Source organism: Macrobrachium nipponense, chromosome 10 (assembly GCF_015104395.2).
Source record: "Macrobrachium nipponense isolate FS-2020 chromosome 10, ASM1510439v2, whole genome shotgun sequence".
In the NCBI taxonomy this organism is placed as follows: Eukaryota; Metazoa; Arthropoda; class Malacostraca; order Decapoda; family Palaemonidae; genus Macrobrachium; species Macrobrachium nipponense.
This window is the reverse complement of record NC_087204.1, coordinates 109,892,781-109,915,548: the sequence shown is the minus strand read 5'-3', so window position 1 is coordinate 109,915,548 and position 22,768 is coordinate 109,892,781. Positions and strand designations below refer to the sequence as shown.

Genomic DNA, 22,768 nt, shown 5'->3' with positions numbered 1-22,768 from the left:
GGTCTTTACCAGGTAGTGGGTCATCTTTAGTGGTTGGTGTTGTGAGAAGGATATCTTTCTAGTCAAGAGCTGCTATTCAGCAGAATTTGTATGCCTCAGCAGCAACAAGCTCTTTACATCTATGGCCAAGGGCTACTGCTGAACTTTTTGTGTCTTTTTCAGTTAAATGTGGTGGCCTTTTGCATGTCTTCCAGCTTAATGTAGTGGCTTCAATGTCACAGTGGTCTTCATGTTCTAGTTTCAACCAATTTACTTGCATTCTTTTGTAGGCTCATTGGGTGCTTTATGAGCCCCTTACAGGGGCTAAGGAGAGAAATGGTATGATAAAGACACTTTTCTTGTTAGCATTAGCATGGGAAAAAAAAAGGTTAGGCAAATTGCCTAGTTTCATACTTGATGTGTTTGCAGGTATAGAGCCTTTTCAGTTTTATGCATTCCAGCTTGTGGTGAAACCCCTCGTTTCCTGATGAGAGCCCTTGATATCTCTCTCTCTTTATTAAAGGTTATGACCAAGATGAAATGCTGTAGTATGTAGTGCAAATTTTACTGTATTTCTCGACTTGTCGCCTGAGGCCCAAAGATTGACAACTCTTTGTTGGTACCAAGAGGCAAAATGAAAGAAGTATCTAAGAACATGGTTTCCTTCCAACTTTGGTAAGTCATCAAATTCTGTATCTCCTGCAGGGGCTCCTGAATTCATGATAAGCCCCCATCTTTGGTATTCAGGAGGATTTTGCCCACATCACGGGATTTCTGGCAAGTGGAGCAAACTGCCTTCAACTTGTTGTACCTGTGTGACATCTCCCTCAGGATGTGGTTATTATTAGTTAGATGAAAGAGGAATGACTGGTATTCTATTCCTCTTCCTTCCTCCCGCCAGTAGTCATGACTGGTTGGGATTCAGGTAAGTTACTCAAGGGCTTCTGATGGGTGGCCTTCTTTGTTGGTTGATGAGAACCTTTTTGTCTGTCTTTCAGCAAGGAAGTAGGCAGTTGAGCAAATATATGTATACCTGGTTGGTTGTATGGTGTTTTTACGTTGCTTGGAACCAGTGGTTATTCAGCAACAGCTTTACGTGACTTCCGAACCATGTCGAGAGTGAACTTCTACCACAAGAAATACACATCCCTAACACCTCAATGGAATGCCCGAGAATCGAACTCTCAGCCACCGAAGTGGCATACGATTTTGTGATGTTGTGCTGCCTTCAGAATTGGTCCTATCTTGCAAGGAAGCCTAAATTATTTTTTTTTCTTCGTCCAGAGCAAAGGTTACAGGGTACTACTGTCTGATATGGGGAACCTTGTCAGCCCTCCCCATCTCACTTCATTTCCAGGTGGTAGATCACCAGTCATAATCTCAGGGTAGTTCTTCCCTCCTGTGGATGAAGGTTTGTGACCATTTGTCTTTTCATGGGAACAAATTTAATACGGAGCGTCAGGGACTTTATGTGGATTCGATCTTTGGCATCAATTTATGGTGCAAGAATAGAAATTAACAGCACTTAGGCCGTTGTAACTTGATACAATAAGTTACAGGTCCGTAAGTGCTGATAACAGCGAATCACTGACGCAGCAGATATCAACTTGGGGTGCGGCACTGGAACTGATCGTCATCGACTTTTGGTGCATTCAATCTTTGACATCAATTTATGGTGCCAACAGCAAGAAGACAAAGTTAACAGCACTTAGTGTTGTGGGTTGGTGTCCATAACAGCAAATCACACACACGGCAGAAATCAACTTAGGGTGTGGCACTGAAATGGATCCCCTGCCCTAAGTTGAGGACCTACTTGTATCTTTCATAGATAGATAAATGAAGTCTTTTTATTGTAATCCTACTTCTAACCAACCCCAAACTGCCTCCAAGTTGCCAAAGGAAAAAGTGATATAGCCCAAGTGAGTGGGTGGGTCCCCCAACCCCTCCCCTGTTACTGCCAGTCAGCTATCATTACCAGTTTTCAATGACCAGACCAGCTATGGCCATTTATGCTATATAAAAGACCTCAGAATTATAGGTCTGGGAAAAATACAAATTAATTTCAAAATTTCGAATGCTAATTCAAGGTGCACAGGATAATAAACACTAAAATAAAACCAAAAACAAATTTACGTAGTTTTTTTTTCTCTTATTCAGGTTGGTTATATGCATAACCCACAAAACTGTGTATTCTAAATACAGTACAGTACTGCGCTGTAATTGCATATCTATATAAAAATTATATAACATGGAAAATTGTGCATTCTGGTATGCATGTCTTCACTGAAAATGTAATCCTCTATGTGCAAAACAATGAAAACACCAGTACAATATGGAATGCAAAACTGGAAAGTGCAGCTTAATTAGGACAACAAATGTGCTGTGCTACATGAACTTGCAAGACAGGACAAGATTATGAACTTACTGATTTTCATATAAACAAAAGCAGTAACATACCATTATTAATTCAAAGCACTGTAACATAGTGCTTTGCACGACTGAGCATGGCATCCCCTTTTACACATTCACCAAGTTAACTTTGGAGAAACAAGGTGCCACAATAATGAACATCAGTGCCAATATCATTCTTTAAAATTTAAATAATCAGCCAATTCCTAACTGTAATTTACAATTTAATTTATAATGAAACCCTGTTGTTTTTAGTGCTTAAAAATCTAGAAGTATACTATTACTACTATTTTACAACTTCAAACCCCCAAATTGGAAGGGGGATTTTGACATCTACAATACTTAATACATATGCTTTACTTAGTAGGAAGCATGGAAGAAAAATTAAGCAAATCATTACTTGAAAAAACTATCTGATAATTATTATTCAATAAAGTATTGTATGTGTAATTCAACCTTGCCCTTAACAAACCCTACAAAAATGGTTTAGTCCCAAAATTATATTGGCTTTCTTTCAACCTATGCAGACGTCAAACTATTCAACTATAATTCCTTTAAGGGACTGCAATTCAGCTTTGCCATAACCCAAATCTACAAAGAACATAAGGTAACTATTTCCTAGTTTATTCTGAATGTTGCTATACCAAAAATAAAAATACCAAGTCAATTGCTGTAATAAATCAGTCATGCTTAGTATTTTTAATTAAACAATAAGCCGATTTACCAAAAGTCCATAATCCATGCATTTCAATACAATATAATAGATATGGATAACAGGAGTACAAACAATTTACAATAAATAGTTTCAAAACCTTTGATATTGGAATCTCTTAATTCACCAACAGATCAGACAATCCAGGCAGAGGTACAGCCACATTGCTTTAATGAATGGTACTAAACTTTTATGCTTTGGGCAAAATCTATAAAATTTACAAACCTGACAGACATGTAATAAAGAAAAACAGAATTTTGAAAGGGTATTTAAAAGCAGTTTTGATTATCGGAGGAAGAAGAAGAAGGGGGGTGGGAGGCATGGGTGCAAGAAGGTACTAGTGTGATCAGGACAAAACTGATATCTGCAGGTAGTGATCCAAAAACAAAACTTGCGCCACCTGTCCAGACTATTCTTGAAAAGGATAAAAATATGCAAATAGTGCTCAAGTTTCTGCAAAGACAAGTCTTGATTACTGTTGAAACATTGTGCAATGAGACTGCTTCTTATACCTTGAGATCAAAACAGACTAGACACACACAAAAACCTATGCAAATGCAGTACTTCAATAATGTTCCAGACAAGAGAAAATACAATTAACCTATTACAGTACTGTTTTTGGAAGTGTTATTTACTGCTTAAAAATATATTTACATTACAGTTATACAACCATCTTGTCACATGCATCCTTTTCAATGGAACTACAAATATATTCAAAATTTATATACTCCTGGTATCCAGTCCTTCCATAATAACTCACTAAGAAGCTGGCAACCAGTGAGTCATTTGCCTTGATTACTGCTTCACTAATGCTGTCCATAAACTATTATCATTAATGAAATATTTCTCTTATCAAAGGGCAACAAGCCTTCTAGGAGCTGCTGCTATGACCAACTGCACATACAAAATCAACAACAAGGTATTACCAATGTCCAACAACCATGAAACCAAGGTGACTGCACTTTACCAATAGAAATTTTAATAAATATCTCGCGTTACATTTCCTCCTTCTTGCACTTGACATTTACTATATACCTCAAGTTATATTTTCTCTTTATCATTTACAATGATAATAAATTAACAAGCATCACTATGTTACTGAATAGAAACAGTGTTACATACCATAGAACTATTAATAAGCATCCAATAATCACAAACTTTTCCATTTGCATCAAATTTATAATCATCATCTGCCACCTCAGGTTATAATGGCATTTGATACAGTAATATAAATCTTTCCATCTCAGCATAAATAAATTATGGATAAATTTATATAATGATCAAATCCACAATAATTATGCCAATATTGTATTTCATTATTTTTTAAACTTTTGGATAAATGACGATATCCCTAATCTTTGAAAACTGCAAATTGCAGAATAACTAGCAGTGTGTTAACATGCTACAATATTTTACTAATATTACCAACTGATGTAGAGTATATCAATTTCACAGCCTTTCCCTGAATCACTGGTTATAATTCTGAACTTTAGACATTCAACCAACTTTTCATATGCTTTGCTTTGTACATCTTTACTTTTCTGAAATTTTTTTCTAAACTTCTCTACTTTTACATTACCAATGAAGGGAAAAAATAACCAAATGGAAAACCATGTACATTCACTACTGACGATATCTGCACACATGCTTATGAATACACTCATGAACAGAATTTGTCTTGCTCTCAAAGTAGCAAGTTTAAGAAATCCAGAGTAATCATAAGGTTTAATAAACATCTATCAAACTTTAAGAATCATTAATAGAGAAAATTTTATTACTGGCATTAGGATGATGGTATGTGATGACGACTTTTGACCTTCTTTGTAATCTGGAAGTGTTCGGTACACATTACAAACTTTGATCATTTTAAAAACTTGTAAAACAGCAATCTTGATTTGGAGCTTACCACAAATCTTTGATTTGCAGCTTACCACAAAACTTCTAAGTAATGTTGGGGAAACACTTTAACAGTAAAAGAAACTTTTCTGAATGTTAAGAAACAAAAATTACTTGACTAACCAATTCAACACTGCATTTACAAAGGAACCATTTACCTACTGATGTATATTTTAGTGGATCCTCCACCTATTGATGCAGCATCTGGATAACTTATCCTTAAACAATTAAACAGATTTAAATAAATTGCACTTCTTAGTAAACCTGTAGCTTACATAGGCTAATAGGCAGTGTGTCCATTGCAATTCCACTCTACCATTTCGTGGAATGTAAAAGCTTTCAACTCAAATCCCTAAAGTTGCCAGCAGCACAAAATTTGCTGTATTCTAAAAATTCTTCACTGCATTTAACTAAAAGTAACCATAACTAAATAAAAGAGGAACTGATCATGCTTCAAAAAGATCAAGTTGATACAATATATCATGGTTAACAAAATTTTAATGGTACTGAAATGAACAATTACTGTTGACAGACTCAGTGGAAAATATATATAGTACAATTATCCATTAATTCTACTTACTTGCAATATCAGACTCATGATAAACTGACATCTCAAGAGCTTAACATTTAAACAAAAGTGAGTTGAAAGACTATATACTAACTGAAGTGCTTTACCTCCACCAACATAACATCCAAAAAAGAAAGAAAAAGCCATATCAAAATAGTTAAATCTAGAGGGAAATTTTCATAACAGTTTACCAAAACCTGCAAAAATTTCTTCCCAATAGTGTACTGTGCACACATGGAGATAATGGAACTATGGCCATAGTATTCACTTAACTTCAAAATGAAATACAACTTCAGAATATAATCAAAAGTCAAAGTAAAATTTATTTGAAGGCTACCATTCATGAGTTAGAAACAAACTTGGTTGAGAGCATCAAGGACTAAGATACTGGAGTCTGTACAAAAACATCACATATGGCATGTATATAAACTGTACAGATATATACATAACACTTCTATTTCTACAAATGACCCAAAATGAACTAATAACTGCCCTTGCAATAGAAAAGGAAACAAAAATTTTTCAACCAATAACACATGGGGTTCAGTGTAAAAACATGAGATGGCAGAAATTACTCAATTTTCAAATTCTACAAAAATCATGATCAAGAACAGCTGCAAGCCAACACCAAGAGGTCTCTGGGAACTTGAAAGGATCAAAACAAAATAGCAAAGCCTTATGAAGGTAAAGAAAACTTTGGAAATCACTTGATAGACAATGACTCCAATACGGTTTTAGTTCAAAACCTAAAACCAATCTAAGTCCTCCACAAACTTCAATCTAGATGAAACTAAACTATACTAAATAACAAGATGTTAAATACATTTTACATGAAGCCCTGACAATTTTCTATCTCTATATAACTCATCATCTATACCTTATGCCTACTGAAAGGAATGCTGAATAAAAAATTAAATTAAAGTATATATGCTGAATAAAAAATTAAAGTATATAAACAGTACATTCACTGAACAGAAATGGATTAAAAGAATTTCACAAACAGATTATGGAATAGTTTTTTATACAAAATCAATAATTATAGGGTATCAACCATTCAGTATTTGGGATCCCTACAGGGACTGATAATCTAATTAATATTTCATCTATACCCCCAAAAGAAATGATATGGGTGCCTTTCTACATACAAATTTTTTACTATATTTCAACCTTGTTTGCAACTAGCACAGGTAATGGCCACAAGCTTAAAACAATGGAACTATTAGGAAATCAAATAACTGCTGTATATTTATTTAATATTCTACAGTTAGGGAAGATCTGCTATTCTCTTAACCCTCTTATCATCAATTCCACAACAATACTTAACTACATCATGAGCAACAGCAATAAACATATTGAACTGCTATGAATGATTCTCTCACGCCATAAATAAAAAATCTTCATAAACATACTCCGGGAAAAAATGTATATACAGTGTATCATGGCTGCTTCCAAAACACCATGTAAACAAAAGCAAATCATACCTAAACTTTATGAAATAAATTTTCATGTCCATGTCCACAACTTCTTGATAGACCTTCCTTAAAGTTTTATAGTAATCCAGTAGTCGAAAATGGATGTCAAGAGAAATTAAACCGCTACGAGAATCTAACTGAACATGGGAGGAATGGCAAACCATAACTAAAAAAGGATTATTATTTTTTTAATGCAAAAATATCAATTCATATGGAAGCAATTATGAGCTCTCTCTACTCACGCAATAAGGTTCTACATGCCTGCTACTGTGCACTAGTTTACACCAGTCATATGACTACCTTATCAATTATTGCTCTGGTTACATTTGATCTCGGTTCCATTACTCCCACAAAAGAGGGTGCATTTAGGTAATAATCTTTCACAATTGGGTAAAACTTGCAAATGTGAATTGCAACAAAGTACAAATGATGCTGGAAGGACTGAGATATAGAGATGGGAATTAAAGCAAAAAAATATAGAAAAAGAAGCAACAAGGTTCCTAATGCTGAAAATAGTTACTTAATTTATAGCTTAAGCACTTCTCCATTATTCTCATTCTTTTCAGGTTTGGAGGAAAAAAGTGTAAAACATCAATACTAAGTGAAAATTTTTAAAATGTATGCAAAAACTGACATTTTCTCAGATCTTTATAGCTTGAAAGTTATGCATGTACACTACATGAAACAAGTATAATTTTAGGTACTACAAACCTAAAACTAAATTTTAAATACCTTTCTTACAACCAAATAAAGGGAATAATACAATAGATACATTCCTATTCTGTAAAAATATTTTCTTTTTATAAATGGTCCAATATATCAACTCTTTAAGTCCCCAACAGAGCTCATGAAGAGCCTTCACTTTTTACTTCGCAATCATCATTACTCATGTTGCTAGTTTCATTTTCTTTAGCAGATTCTTGCGTCTCTCCCTGTGCAGATAATGGACGGATTATACCTAGGGGAGATGTGGCTCCACTGTCGCTACCCAGCTCACCCCGCACCATCTTCTCAAGAACTATTCTTGAGGCTTTCTCTGAGACATCTAATGTCTTCAAGAAGAACTGCCTACATACCTGAAATCATTTGAGCAACAAATTTGATTTGGTCGTAAGTCCACAACATTTAAGGCAATATTAAAATTTACACAGAAACTTCATATTTACAAGAAATAAAATATTACAAGTTGTAAGAACAATCCAATTCAGGAATGAATTAATCAAAACCAAAAGTACTCCGCACTTCTTTGTAATGGTAACTAGCATTTGGTAAAATGATTTGCCTTAATTTATTAGGAAAGCCCTAAAGCTAACAACTATAAGAAGAAATGCCTGAGTAGAAGACTTAATTCATTCACGATCAGGAAAAAGTTACTCTTAAAAACAATACCATCAAGAGCTGTCTAGAATTTCCCAGTAACCGAGTCCCAAATTAATTAAAATGAGTGGCTAATTCTACATAACGTCATTAATACTCACACACACATTTAAAAAATAAAAAAATATAGCTACTCCAAACCCAGGATTATAGGCAAATACAAGCATTTACACCTACAACAGGCAGCAGACAAGAAAACCTAACCTCTAAGGTCTGGAAAATTAAAGAGCCTTTGTTGGGGGGATCGGCACCACATAAGGAACAGAACCTTAAGCATGGTACACACTATGCCATCATGTATCAGCTACGTGATGCAGTAGTGGTGTTGAAAAAAATAGCGGCCAAACTGTACTGCAACACTGGTCACTTGCTCTTGCAGTTCAGCTTTCAATGGCAGGATATCTGCCGATGATGTACTTTGCCAGGAGACTCTACTGTGGGGTGTAGTTGCTCTGTGTGCTGCAAAATCCTACAGACTTTGAAAATTACGCAAGAATGCCAATCCTTGCATTTTATAAATAGTTTGAAAAAAATTGAACCATATATTTGTAGGCAGGACACCAGCTTTTGAGACAGCATATCACCAGCAGCTCGTTCTTGCAGCTGGAGGATCATATGCAAGCCTCCAATATTCAACCAGGATTTCAAAACAGAGCCTCGGTCTAATCATCCCAAAATCTGTGAAGCCATCTATGATGTCCTTGGGGAGGATTATTTGAAAGTAAGGTTCAAATATAGGTACAAAGTACACAAATATATTTTTATTACAGGAAATGCAGCTCATCAAAACACCATAACTTCGGAGTGTAGAGATCTTCCGTGTCAGCTCCAGACTTCAGGGTGTGCAGCTTTTTAGTAATGTCTTCATTCTGCAATGTACAGTTTACAAAACTCGATAACTGATTTTATGGTTTCCAAGCTTGCACTCCTGATGTTCCTCATCTTGTAATGCTTGCATTTGATGTTCCAAACAGATGGATGTTCCTTCAGTAATTCAATAAAACGTATTGTGTTAGTCCTTGTCCACTCAAGGGGTTTGGCGGGTGGTGGTGAGCGGACATCCTTCCCCTCTGAACGTTGGTGCATCACAATGCTGAGTAATGAAATGGCTCTGCCCCATCAACACATTAGTGATGCGGCTTCGTGTTGAAAATGGCAATTTGTCGAAAATTGCATTTTTCCTAACTATACAAACCTGAGGTCCTTTAACAATAGGAAGTAGCTAGCAGCAGCTGGAACAGTCGTAAGCTTCGAACAAGGGGAGAACGGTAGTTAACTGCTTGTCCAACAGTGCGCGCGCCCGCGCGCCTGAGAGGTGAAGAATCACTTTTGCTTTAGGCCCATGCAAAAAAATGCAGAGTGAGGGGTGGCATGAGGTGGGACTATATGTAAAGGACCTCAGGTTTGTATAGTTAGGAAAAATGCAATTTTCGACAAATTGCCATTTGTTCCGACACGAATACAAACCCTCGGTCCTTTAACAATAGGAAGACTCACTTCTTGGTGGGAGGAATCTGAGTCTTTTTGGTGAACAGACTGGTGTTCCTCCAACCTTGGAAAGCCTCCCTGGTCGTAAGAGCGAGGGAGGGGTCCAAGCCTCTGTCCGATTGATCGGGATGTGCACCGCAGGATCAATGGTCAGAGGCCTCTGGGCCATGTACTAAGAGAGAGGCAAGCGTATCTCTTCGTACCAGCAAGCAAGAACTTGTTCCTGTTTGCAAGAGGCAACATAAAGTATGGGTTTGTCTCAAGCTGGCATCCACTTCCTCCCCCTTGTTGGAGGAAGTGGTGGATATATGCTCCTATCCCTAGTGAAAGGGATAGGATGGGCTCTGTTGAGTAGCTCACCTGCATCTCGTCCTTATCCAGCAGGGTGACGACCGTGTCCCTCTACCCACAGGTAGAGGGCAAGAAAAAGATGGGAAGAGGAGCCAGTCACACTCTCATTCACTCATCCATTCATACGGTCACACCAGGACTCGATGCTGTTCAGCCTGCGAGGGTCTGGGTTCGCTACACAACGTGTTGAGCAGCCACCACGGGTCCCAAGGAAAAAGACCCCTGCCTTCAGTACCTGCGCCACGGAGAAGTTCTTGCGGACAAAGCAGCATCTCCTTCGCATCGAAGGCGGTGAAGTCCATTAGGGAGGGGATTGTGAACGACTCGAACCGATCGTCAGGGACCGAAGGGTTCTGAGTCTTCGCTACGAAATAGAGCGTCACAGATCCCCATCCCCTGGATGCTTGACTTCGCAGGAAAAGTCATGCAGTTTCCTCAGAGGAAAAGAAGGGAATAGTCGCATGACCTATCTCTCTTCTCAACTTCGGTGATGTCCAGTACCCATACTGGTCTGTCCGTTTGCCACGAAGAGTCTCGCATCCTCCTATCCCCATGCAGCGAAGTTCTCGGTAGTGGGATAGGACACCGACACTCCATGGTGGGTGTCGATGGTATGGGTACTGTGACAAGCTATTAAGACGAAGTAATGATTGCTCCGTAACAACCGAACTAAGTCCACAGCGTAGTTCGTAACTGCCTCGGGCGCTCTGATAGCTGCCGACTGACTGGTTCGGTATCGGAAGTGAGGCAAGTTGTCCAAGCATCCGAGTAAGTCACGTGACCTTCGCCTTTTAAAGGGTTATGCCGAGACCAAACAAATAATGTATTTGTTTGTCACCAATGCCGGACGGCGAGGTGATGATTCTCTTAAGGCATATGCTCAAAAGGCGAAAGTCAATTGCAGTCTAGAGACCTAGGTCCCTGAAGGCAAGACACTCTCATAGTAGTTGAATCTCAGCTAAGGAGAACCAACACTATGTGACGTTGAAGACGAAGGTAGGCAATGAATGCAACCTACGTCTTCCAGCTGAATCAAGAGAAGGATTCTCAAGATTCTGAACCTGTGCTTACAAATGACTGAAAACGCTAACCGCTATTTCATTGCTGTCCGGTGAGAAGTCGTAGTTGCAATGGAAGCGGGGCATTCTTCAGTAATGAAAACACAGGGGAGAGCCGCCTGAAGAACTGCTTCTCATGGGCTGAACGTTTTGAAGTAGAGCTGGCAGGTGTGGGAATAGGCGATGTCTTTCAATACATCTGCTAATCCGGGGTGAACAATGAATAATTGCACACCTCCGAATACGAGATATTTTGAGGACAAACTCAAATTCCGCAAAAATCATTCGCATTATCGCAGTGCGATGCAGCAAGAGACTATTACAGAATTCTGTTACCGTGCGGTAAACAGAAAGATGAAAGTCGAAGAGATATCTGTTGTAAATTCTCGCAATACTGAAGGCGATGAATTCGAGCGTCACAGCAGTAGATGGTCATTCATGTATGCGAGAATCCCCGTTAATCAGAGACTTAAGTCCGTGATTGTTGGGCAGAGATACGGTTAGTATTCAATCAAAGCAGGGGAGAAAGACATAACCAACCGTGCATCTCGAAGCGGCAGCTGGTACTGAGTTGCCTCAGGCAATTCAATACGAAGTAGCTGTCGCTGACTCGTCATCCTGAGTTGCCAAGTAATCCCTTCCATGAAGGAATGCGTTCGGCTAGAACCATCGAGCATAAAAGATATGCTCGAGCAATTATATTTTAGGCGAAACGAATTTCGATAAATACAAAAGCTGAAATGGTGTTGTCGTGACAAAACCATAAGTATATAAAATTGAAACTGGAAACTCCTGGGAGGTTGCAGGCAATTAGAATACTCCTCGTCTAAGTCGCAATCCGTAGAGTAACTAGGATATGCGCCTACCCCTCGGACAATTCAACTGCTTAGCAGAATCATGTCGCGAGGTTAATATACGTAGTATATTTGTAGGATTCTGAACAACGATCTCCATCCTAAATTCTTTTCCTTCAAGAAAACAAAATAAGGATTGGAGATCGACCACCTTCGATCTCTATCAAAGAGAGTGAAGGAGAAGTCTTCCTCGAAGGAAAGCTTCAAAGGTGAACAGAATAACTAACACGATAGTTCAAGCCAAACTGGATGTTCCCGTCTGTTCTTCTCTATTCCAGGTTGGCCGCCTACTGTGAGATAGTCTTCTTTCAGCAGCAGTCTTCTTCCCCAATGCTAGAAATTCCAGGAATTCAAGCATAGGCGAGGTTCCCGATTATCGCGTAACAATTATCAGGGATTCTCGTCTCGCTCACTTTGGACCGTGGTCTCTCCTAAGTGTTTGGAGATCGTAAAAAACTCGAAACACTCTGAATGCGCTAGAAATCCGTAGAATTCTAAACACTCTGCGAAACCCCCACCGAATTCGTCAAACGATATCGGCTGGTGGTCCTCTCGATTCCCGTAGAAATCGAGAATGGGGCAGGATCCCTCCTCAACGACCGGGGCTTACGTCAGGTAGGACCCGAAGGTCCCCCCGGTAGCGCAGTCCCCAACATGGGATCCTACAGAGAAATCTCTGTAGGATCCCTCCCATTTCCCTCGTAGCCGTAAGGAAAGAGGGAATGGGGGAGGAATTGGATACTCTCTCGCCTTCCCAGTGGAACTAGCAGTTGGAGAAGAGTAGGAACAGCCATCGCCTTGCGGCGATGGCCTCTCAGAATCTGGGAAGACGTATCGTCAGGAGAAAACGTTTTCCCGAGGAGGGTTACGAACTCGCCCTGTAGGTAAGGGTCTGCCGCCACTGTGAACGCCGTCTGGGTGGGACTGATCGACACCTGACAGAAGAGAGTCGATACCGTCCTCCGACTCATTCCAGTCCTCATCGAGGTCGAAACCTCTCAGGAGGACCGAAGGGGTATTTAAATACGGTGTCCGAAGACACGTAGAAACGCCACTGTCGCAGTAGAGGAGGTGGAAGTAGCTTGTTCGACCGGCCAGATCTGAGAGAGCCTTCTTATCCGGAGACGAGAGACTCTGGTTCAAGACAGAATCGGCAAGCTCCGATCGCAGCAGACCCACCGTCGGTTTGGGTTCCCTCTCGGGCCCCAAAACGACTCGAACCGAGACGTGGGCTCTGCTGGTGGGAGCGGCGATCCTTCCCCGAGGTCGTTGCGCTGACGAATCAGCGCCATAACCTCGACAAAGTTCCTCTGGATCTCGGAAGTCATAGCATCTTGCAGAGTAGGACCGTCAAGCCCCTCGAACAAGAGCATTCCAAGAACCTCCCCCTAAGGAGGAGGAACTGCGATAGACCCCTCTCGGATTCCTCCTGCCACTTGCGCGTACGTCCTGGTTAGTCCGAAGATCATACCTGGTACTTACGGCATCGTGACGGGATCGTGTGGGGCATGCCCCTCACGATCACCCCGCTGTGCCTCGCTCTTCCTGGTGCAAACCGAGGAAGTTGCAGGCACGGGAGAGGAAGACATGACGCTCCTCTTTCGCTCGCTGGCAGAACCAGCGGGCTTGGAGGGCTGCAGGCGATCGGCAACTTGCAGGCCTAGTCGAGCCGTTTCCCAGGGAAACGGCTGGTCCGAGAACAGTGGCCACGATCTCGTGTGCAGAGGAGCTGCTGCTGGTCCACCTATCCGCCCGGTCCCTGCAGAGACCACTGTCGCGGTGAGACCGGTGCGTGTCCTCGCGGCGCGTCATACCGCTTTGTGGTACCAACGATCGGGAGGGGGGAACCTCTTCCCAGCCTCAGCCCGCGGCTGGTCAGACAGTCACATCTACCAGGGTTACCAGCTGGTCGCTGTGAGCGCGCCCGCTGGCCTGGCGAGAGTCACATGAGCGGCTCTCACCAGCTTCTGCTCCGTGCCACGGTCCTGGCGCCGAGCGAACTCTGGCGCCAAAATTTGGCTATACGCTCTCCCGCGGGAGATCGTATACTCGGAACTTCTCGCGAACGAGAGGCCGAGCCGGAACCTGGCGTAGCGGCAGCGCCGCAAACACCAGGCGAGGAAGTACCGGTGGTAGTCGGTATGCCTCTGGTCCCCGTCTTCTTCTTCCTTGCGGAAGGAGAAGACGGGCCTGTTCCCTAAAAGAGCAGGAGGACTGGCAGAAGAACCACCCCGTCCCACGGGAGTGGAACGAGCCCTTAGAAGTTCCCGAAGTAGCCTTCTTAGGGGGGAAACCCGGGTTACCAGCTGGTTGCTGCGAGAGCGGCCGCTGGCCTGGCGAGAGTCACCTGACGGCTCTCACCACCTTCTGCTCCGTGCCGAGCGAACTCTGGCACCGAAACTTTGGCTGCACGGTCTCCCGAGGGAGAGCGTACACTCGGGATCTCTCGCGAACGAGAGACCGAGCCGGAACCTGGCGTAGCGGCATCGCCGCTAGCACCAGGCGAGGAAGTACCAGTGCTAACCGGTACTCCTCTGGTCCCCGTCTATCTCTTCCTTACGGAAGGGGAGACGGGCCCCGCTCCCGAAGGAGCAGGAGGACCAGCAGAAGGACCCCCCATCCCACCGGGGTGGGACGGGCACTTAGAAGTTCCCGAAGGAGACTTCTTAGGGGGGGAGGCAGCCTTCTTCTTCTTCGGCTTATGGGCCTTAGAAGTCGAAAGGGAAGAGGCAGCAGCAGACGATGAAGACGAAGATGACACCTTCCTCTTCTTCTTCCTCTTCCTCGTCAGCTCACGCAGGACAGTCGTCAGGTCCTCCATCCAGGCCGGAGTCTGGGCTATTGCCGAAGCAACACGGCCCGACTGCACCTGTCTGGAAGGACCTGGGACTGGGGAAGATACACCGTGGGCAGGCCCAGCATGGACAGGCGCAGGAACGAGGAGCGACAGGTACAGCAACCAGCTCAGGAGCGGCAGGAACAGCGGCAGCGGTAGACCCAGAAGGGACAGCCAAGCCAGCAGCGGGAACCACATCAGCGGCAGGTACGGCAGGCCCAGCCATCGCCTCGTAGAATCATCGGCAGCCAGCGGGAACCTGGGTACTGGCGGCCGGTCCAGGGGCGAGCTGCTGGAACAGCGGAAGTCTGGGGCAGGCAACACGAAGAACACAGGCGGCGGCAGCATACCCCCCCCTCGGTACGGCGGCGACCGGCCCTAGTAGCGGCAGACGGCGTCACCGACACAGCATGGGGAGTGTAGACCAGGCAGGGGGGAGCAGCATAAGCGGCCGTAGAGGTAGTAGTGGAGACCGCCCCAGACCTCGCTAGACGCTGCAGCAGCCCGTGGATGCTAGGCACGCCCTGCCGCCGCAGTGGTCCATACCTGTCCAAGGTCGTCTCCCATGGATGTAGCACCTGCGGTAGCACAGACAGATTAGTAAGAGGGGTTCCCTCACGCACGGGGGGGGAGACATACCCCACCCCGAACGCAAGGAAGCCCCAAATACAAAATACAACGAGGAAGCTGAGCAGGGGGCAGGAAAGAAAATGAAGAATCGGATACCAAGGGAGTCGCGGGAGAGCTTTCCGACGACTTCCTGGCAGACCTTCGCTTCCCTACCCCCACACAGCAGTGAAAAGTAATATGAAAAGGAAACAGAATACTGCACTTGCGATTCACTTCATAGAAAAGATCAATTCCCGGGTAAGAGCGGAAACTTGATCCATAATAATATGATGCTATCATAAAATATATATGAAAATGAAACAGAATACTGCACTTGCGACTTCACTTTCACAGAAAAATAAATCGTAAGGATCAATTCCCGGGTAAGAGTGGAAATTGATCTAAAATTAAAATTGATGCAATTAAACAAATGAAAAGAATACTGCAATTGCAAATCCACTTTCATTGCATTCTATTCACACAAAATAAGAGGCTCGTGCCGAGCGCAATCACTCTCTCGGCAACGAACGCACAGGGCAAAAATATAATGAAAAGAGTACTTACTTTTTTCAATTACACACTTTCGCCCAAAATACATGACTCGGCGCGAGCGCGCCCACCCTCGGCACCGAGACATAATTCAAGGGTAACAATTTCATGAAAAGAGCGGAAATCGCCGCATCTACGGCGATAGCTCCATGTTGGCTCATAATTAAGTAATGAAAATGAAACCAGGGTACTTGCACTTTCATTTTCAAGTCAAACAAACCGTAGGAAAAAACACAATATAAACAAAGCATACGACGATGAAGCGGGCAGAGAGCGATGACGAACACGTCCTTCACACCCGCGGCCGAAAGCAAAAGTGATTCTTCTCCTCTCAGACGCGCAGGGGCGCTGACTGTCGGACAAGCAGTTAACTACCGTTCTCCCCTTGTTCGAAGCTTACGACCGTTCCAGCTGCCGCTAGCTACTTCCTATTGTTAAAGGACCGAGGGTTTGTATTGTGTCGGAACAAAAGTCGTTTTTCAACGCATCCATCTAACACTGCGAGCATCATGATGCATAGTGTGTACGGGGCTTTATAAAGAAAAATTAGAAAGACCTCGAACACTAAATATGAAGCAAATTAATATAACTTCTCTATCTTGGGAATTTGCAATCAATTTATGAAACTGTGAGACAACTGAAAATGTCTTCAATAAAACTAGTTAAAAACTATTCCTTAAAAGTTACTGACTGCACCACCCTTACAACGCTAAACAAGATAGTTATTGATAGGGCTTAGTTTTTCCAGACCTCTGAGTCTTAAACAAGATAGTACAAAAAATATATATACACGTATATAACTGGGTAATCCTAAAACTACTTACCTGCAGTTTCTTGTCTTTTCCTTGGGTAAGAAAATATAGTATCACAGTACGTAAGAGGCCGCTTGGACCGAGTTTTTCTTCACGCTGCATGTGAGCTGCAAGATATTCTCTCTGGAGGTTATAATCTGCCAGGCCCCAGTATTCTGCAAATATCTTCTGACGATCTTCTTCACTGATGCGAGCGTTGCATTTAAGTGGACATCTGAAAAATATTTTATTTCCAATGAAAAGTTCATTTCTAGTAATACATCACCCATACAGATCATTCAACATAAATGGGTTGGTTAACAGCAAAGGTTACAATAACGAAATATTATACAATACACATTAAGTATAGTTCATATAGTATGAAAATTACCATAATACAGCCAAAGTTACAAGTATAAACATTATCAAATCTAATACTGTTAACAGCAGCATTTGGCAGCACATTCCTAAAAATCACTCTGATCAAATCAACACAATCAGAACTAAATTACTACTTAATTACATTATCAGACTGAGAATCACAGACACTGCAATATTTCATAAAACTTACTTAGATCTAGTGCATTCAGTGTTATCTCAAATTTGGATTTCAAGAGACACTGTGCAACAAAATATTCTTGTGATGTTACTTGAATTGCTTAGTAGGACTTAAAATTACCTAATAATATAGTTAGTTACAAGTAAAACATTTTAAGGTTTCAATTATCTCACAATTTCAATTTAATAGTAGTAATACCCATACCCAAATCAATAAAAAAAATACCAAAAATGACAATATGTCCAAAATTGCATTTTTCCTAACTATACAAACCTGAGGTCCTTTTATAATAGGAAGGTTACTAGCGGCAGCTGGATAGTCGTAAGCTTTCGAACAAGGGGTTCGGTAGTTAACTGCTTGTCCGACAGGCGCGCGCGCGCGACTGGGAGGTAAACAATCACTTTTGCTTTTGGCCCAAGCAAAAACTGCAGAGTGAGGGGTGGCATGAGGTGGGACTATGTGTAAAAGGACCTCAGGTTTGTAGTTAGGAAAAAATGCAATTTTGGACAAATTGTCATTAGTTTCCGACACGGCATACAAACCTTCGGTCCTTTTACAATAGGAAGACTCACTTCTTGGTGGGAGGAATCTGAGTCTTTTGTGAACAGACTGGTGTTCGCCCAACCTTGGAATGCCTCCCTGGTCGTAAGAGCGAGGGAGGGATTCGAGCCTCTGTCCGATTGATCGGGGTGTGCACCGCAGGATCAATGGTCAGACCTCTGGACCAAGTACTAAGAGAGAGGCGAATCGTATTCTCTTCGTACCAGCAAGCAAGAACAAGTTCCTATTTGCAAGAGGCAACAAAGTTATGGTTTGTCTCTTGTTGGCATCCACTTCCCCCCCCTTGTAGGAGGAAGTGGTGGATATTTGCTCCCATCCCTAGTGAAAGGGATAGGATGGGGCTCTTGTCGAGTAGCTCACCTGCATCTCGTCCTTATCCAGCAAGGTGATGACCGTATCCCTCTACCCACAGGTAGAGGGGGAGAAAAAGATAGGAAGAGAAGCCAGTCACTCTCTCATTCACTTATCTATTCTTACAGTCACACCAGGACTCGATGCTGTTCAGCCTGCTAGGGTCTGGGTTAGCTACACAACGTGTTGAGCAGCCACCACGGGTCCCAAGGAAAACGATCCAAGGACCTGTGGGCAATATCCAAAAGGTAGAAGGAGGTGCCAGTGGTCTGGTTGTACCAGACCCCTGCCTTCAGTATCTGCGCCACGGAGAAGTTCTTGTGTAACTCGAGGGAGTGTACTTCTAGGTCATCTTGGTGCTGACGAAGAGTCTTCAACACTCAGCCTGGGATGTCGAGTTTCTTCAGAAAGCGCGGTCGCGCTTTCACAGGACAAAGCAGCATCTCCTTCACATCGAAGCGGTGAAGTCCATTAGGAAGGGGATTGTGAAGGACTCTAACCGATCGTCAGGAACCGAAGGGTTCTGAGTCTTCGCTACGAAGTTCGGTATGAAATCGAGCGTCACGAATCCCCATCCCCTGGATGCTTGACTTCGCAGGAAAAGTCATGCAATTACCTCAGAGGAAAAGAAGGGAATGGTCGTATGACCTATCCCTCTTCTCGACTTCGGTGATGTCCTGTACCCATACTGGTCTATCCGTCTGCAGCGAAGTGTCTCACATTCTCCTATCCCCATGCTGTGAAGTTCTTCTTCTCGGTAGTGGATAGGACACCGACACTCAATGGTGGGTGTCGATGGTATGGGTACTGTGACAAGCCGTTAGGACGAAGAAAAGACTGTTATGGAACAACCGAACTAAGTCCACAGCGAAGTTCGTAACTGACTTGGGCGCTCTGACAGCTGCCGACTGACTGCGTTTGGTAGGAGGCAAGTTGTCCAAGCACCCGAGCAAGTCACGTGACCTTCGCCTTAAAAGGGTTATGCCAAGAGACTAAACAAAAAATTTGTTCATCACCGATGCCGGACGGCGAGGTGATGATTCTCTTAAGGCATGTGCCCAACAGGCGAAAGTCAATTGCCTTCTAGAGACCGAGGTCCCTGATGGCAAGATATCTCATAGTATAGTTGACTCTCAGCTAAGGAGAAACAACACTATGTGTCGTTGAAGACGAAGGTGTACAACCTACGTCTTCACAGCTGAATCGAGAGAAGGATTCTCAAGATTCTGAACCTGTGCTACAAAGACTGAGAACGCTAACCGCTATTCATTGCTGTCCGGTGAGGATCGTAGTTGCAATGAAAGCGGAGCGCTTTTCAGTAATGAAGACACAGGGAAATACTGCCTGAAGAACTGCTTCTCATGGGCTGAACATTTGGAAGTAGAGCTGTCAGGTCGGAGAGTAGGCGATGTCTTCTGACACATCTGTTAATTCGGGGCGAACAATGCATAATTGCACACCTGCGAATAAGAGATATTTTGAAGACAAACTCAGATGTCTGCAAAAATCATTCGCATTATCGCGGTGCGATGCAGCGGGAGACTAGTACAGACTTCTGTTACCGTGCGGTAAACAGAAAGATGAAAAAGTCCAAGAGATATCTCTGTTGAAAATTCTCACAATGTCGAAGGCGATGAAATCGAGCTTCACAGCAGTAGATAGTCCTTCATTATTGCGAGAAACCCCGTTAATCAGAGACCTAAGTCCATGATTGTTGGGTAGAGATACGGTTCGGTAGTCAATCAAACCAGGGGAGAGAGAGACGTAACCGACCGTGCATCTCGGAGACCTAGCTGATACTGAGCTGCTATCAGGCAGTTCAATACGCAGTAGCTCTCGGTGACTCGTCATCCTGAGTTGCCAGGTAATCCCTTCCACGAAGGAATACGTTCGGCTAGAACCATCGAGCATAAAGAATACGCTCGAGCAATTATATTTAAACGAAACGGATTTCGGTAAACACAAAAGCTGATTTGGTGTTGTCGTGACAATACCAAGTATCTAAAATCGAAACTGATAACTGCTGGGAGGTTGCAGGCAACCCCGAGTTGCAGTTCAATTAAGATACAATTCGTCTCGGTCACAAACCGTAGAGTTAACTACGGTATGCGCCTACCCCCCGGACAATTCAACTGTTAAAAGAATCATGTCGCGAGGGTAATATACGTAGTATATTTGTAGGTTCTGTAAAACGACCTCCATCCTAAATTCTTTTCCCCTCGAGAATGAGAATATGGATTGGAGATCGACCGCCTTCGTTCTCTAGTCAAGAGAGTGAAGGAGAAGTCTTTCCCAAAGGAAAGCTTCAATGGTGAACAGAATACCGAAGACGATAGTTCAAGCCAAACTAGAAGTTCCCGTCCGTTCTTCTCTATTCCAGGTTAATCGCCTACTGTGAGATACTCTTCTTTCAGCAGCAGTCTTCTTCCAAATGCTAGAAATTACAGGAATTCGAGCATAAGCGAGGTTCCAGATTATCGTGTAACAATTATCGGGGATTCTCGCTCACTTTGGACCGTGGTCTCGCCTAAGTGTTTGGAGATCGTAAAAAACTCGAACACTCTGAGTGCGCTAGAAATTCCGCAGAATTCTAAGCACTCTGCGAAACCTCCACCGAATTCGTCAAACGATATCGGCTGGTGGTCCTCTCAATTCCCGTAGAAATCGAGAAAGGGGCAGGATCCCTCCTCAAAGACCGGGGCTTATGTCAGATAGGACCCGAAGGTCCCCCCGGTAGCGCAGTCCCTAACGTGGGATCTTACAGAGAAATCTCTGTAGGATCCCTCCCCTTTTCCTCGTAGCCGTAAGGAGAGAGGGAATGGGGGAGGAATGGGATACTGGCTCGCCTTCCCAGCGGAACTAGCAGTTGGAGAAGAAAAAAGGAGGCGATGGCTTCTCAGAGTCTGGGAAAACGTATCGTCAGGAGAAAACGTTTTCCCGAGGAGGGTTACGAACTCATACTGTAGGTAAGGGTCTGCCGCCACTGTGAACGTCGTCTGGGTGGGGCTGATCGACACCTGACAGGAGAGAGCCGATACCGTCCTCCGACTCATTCCAGTCCTCGTCGAGGTCGAAACCTCTCAGGAGGACCGAAGGGGTATTCAAATACGGTGTCCGAAGACACGTAGAAATGCCTCTGTCACAGTAGAGGATGTGGAAGTAGCTTGTTCGACGGCCAGAACTGAGAGAGCCTTTTTGTCCGGAGACGAGAGACTACCTGGTTCAACACAGTCGGCAAGCTCCGATCGCGGCAGACCCACTGTCGATTTGGGTTCCCTATCGGGCCCCAAACGACTCGAGCCGAGACGTGGCTCTGTGGTGGGAGCGGCGATCCTTCCCCGAGGTCGTTGTGCTGACGAATCAGCGCCATAACCTCGGCAAAGTTCCTCTGGATCTCGGAAGTCACAGCATCTTGCAGAGTAGGACCGTTAAGCCCTTCGAACAAGAGCATATTACGAGAACCTTCCTCCTAAGAAGGGGGAACAGCGACAGCCCTCTCGGTCTCCTCCAGCCACTTGCGCATACGTCCTGGCCGGTCCAAGAAACGTGCCTGGCACGTAGGGCGTCGTGGTGGGATCATGAGGGGCGCACCCCTCACGATCACTCCTCAATACCTCGCTCCTCCCGGTGTAACCCGAGGAGGTTGAAGGTACGGGAGAGGCAGACCTGACGCTCCCTTCTCGCTCACTGGCAGAACCAGCAGGCTTGGAGGGCTGCAGGCGATCGTCAACCCGCGGTGGCGATCGAGCTGCAGGCCTGGTCGAACCGTCTCGCTGTGGAGAACGGCTGGACTGAGCACAGTGGCCCCGATCTCGAGTGTCAGAAGAGCTGGTGCTGGTTGCCGTACCCGATCGCTCTCTGTGAGAGCGACGGTCAGGCGACCTGCAGGCTCCACTGTCACGGTGAGACCGGTGCTTGTCCTCACGGCAGGTCACGTCGCTGGTTCCAGCCGTGGCTGGCACCGGCGAACGGGGGGACCTCTTCCCAGCCTCAGCCCGTGGCCGGTCGTGGACTGTCACGTCAGCCCGGGTAGCCAGCTGGTCGCCGCGAGAGCGAGAGCTGGTCTGGTGAGTCGCGTGAGCGGCTGTCACCAGTCTTTCGCTCATTGCCGTGAACCTGACGCTGAGCGAGCTCAGAGGTCTGGTTCCTGGCTGCACGGTCGCTGGTAGGCGACCGTACACTCGGTACCTCCCGCGAACGAGAGGCCGAGAAGGACCCTGATGCAGTGGCAGAACCACTGACACCAGGCGAGGAAGTACCGGTGTTAGCCGGTACCCCTCTGGTCCCCGTAGTCTTCTTCCTTGCGGAAGAAGAGACGGGCCCCGCTCCCGAAGGAGCAGGAGGACCA

General features: G+C 44.1%; 1 protein-coding gene across 1 annotated transcript in view; it reads right to left on the bottom strand.

Annotated features, from left to right (window-relative positions):
* Positions 1 to 2,103: 2,103 nt before the first annotated feature.
* The window catches only part of LOC135224101 (uncharacterized), a gene marked incomplete at its 5' end in the record, with an annotated part of 64,140 nt that continues 43,475 nt past the window's right edge, over positions 2,104 to 22,768 (bottom strand). The window contains 2 exon segments of the mRNA XM_064263012.1: positions 2,104 to 8,112; positions 16,983 to 17,184. Of these exon segments, the coding sequence (XP_064119082.1) occupies positions 7,882 to 8,112; positions 16,983 to 17,184 (433 nt within the window).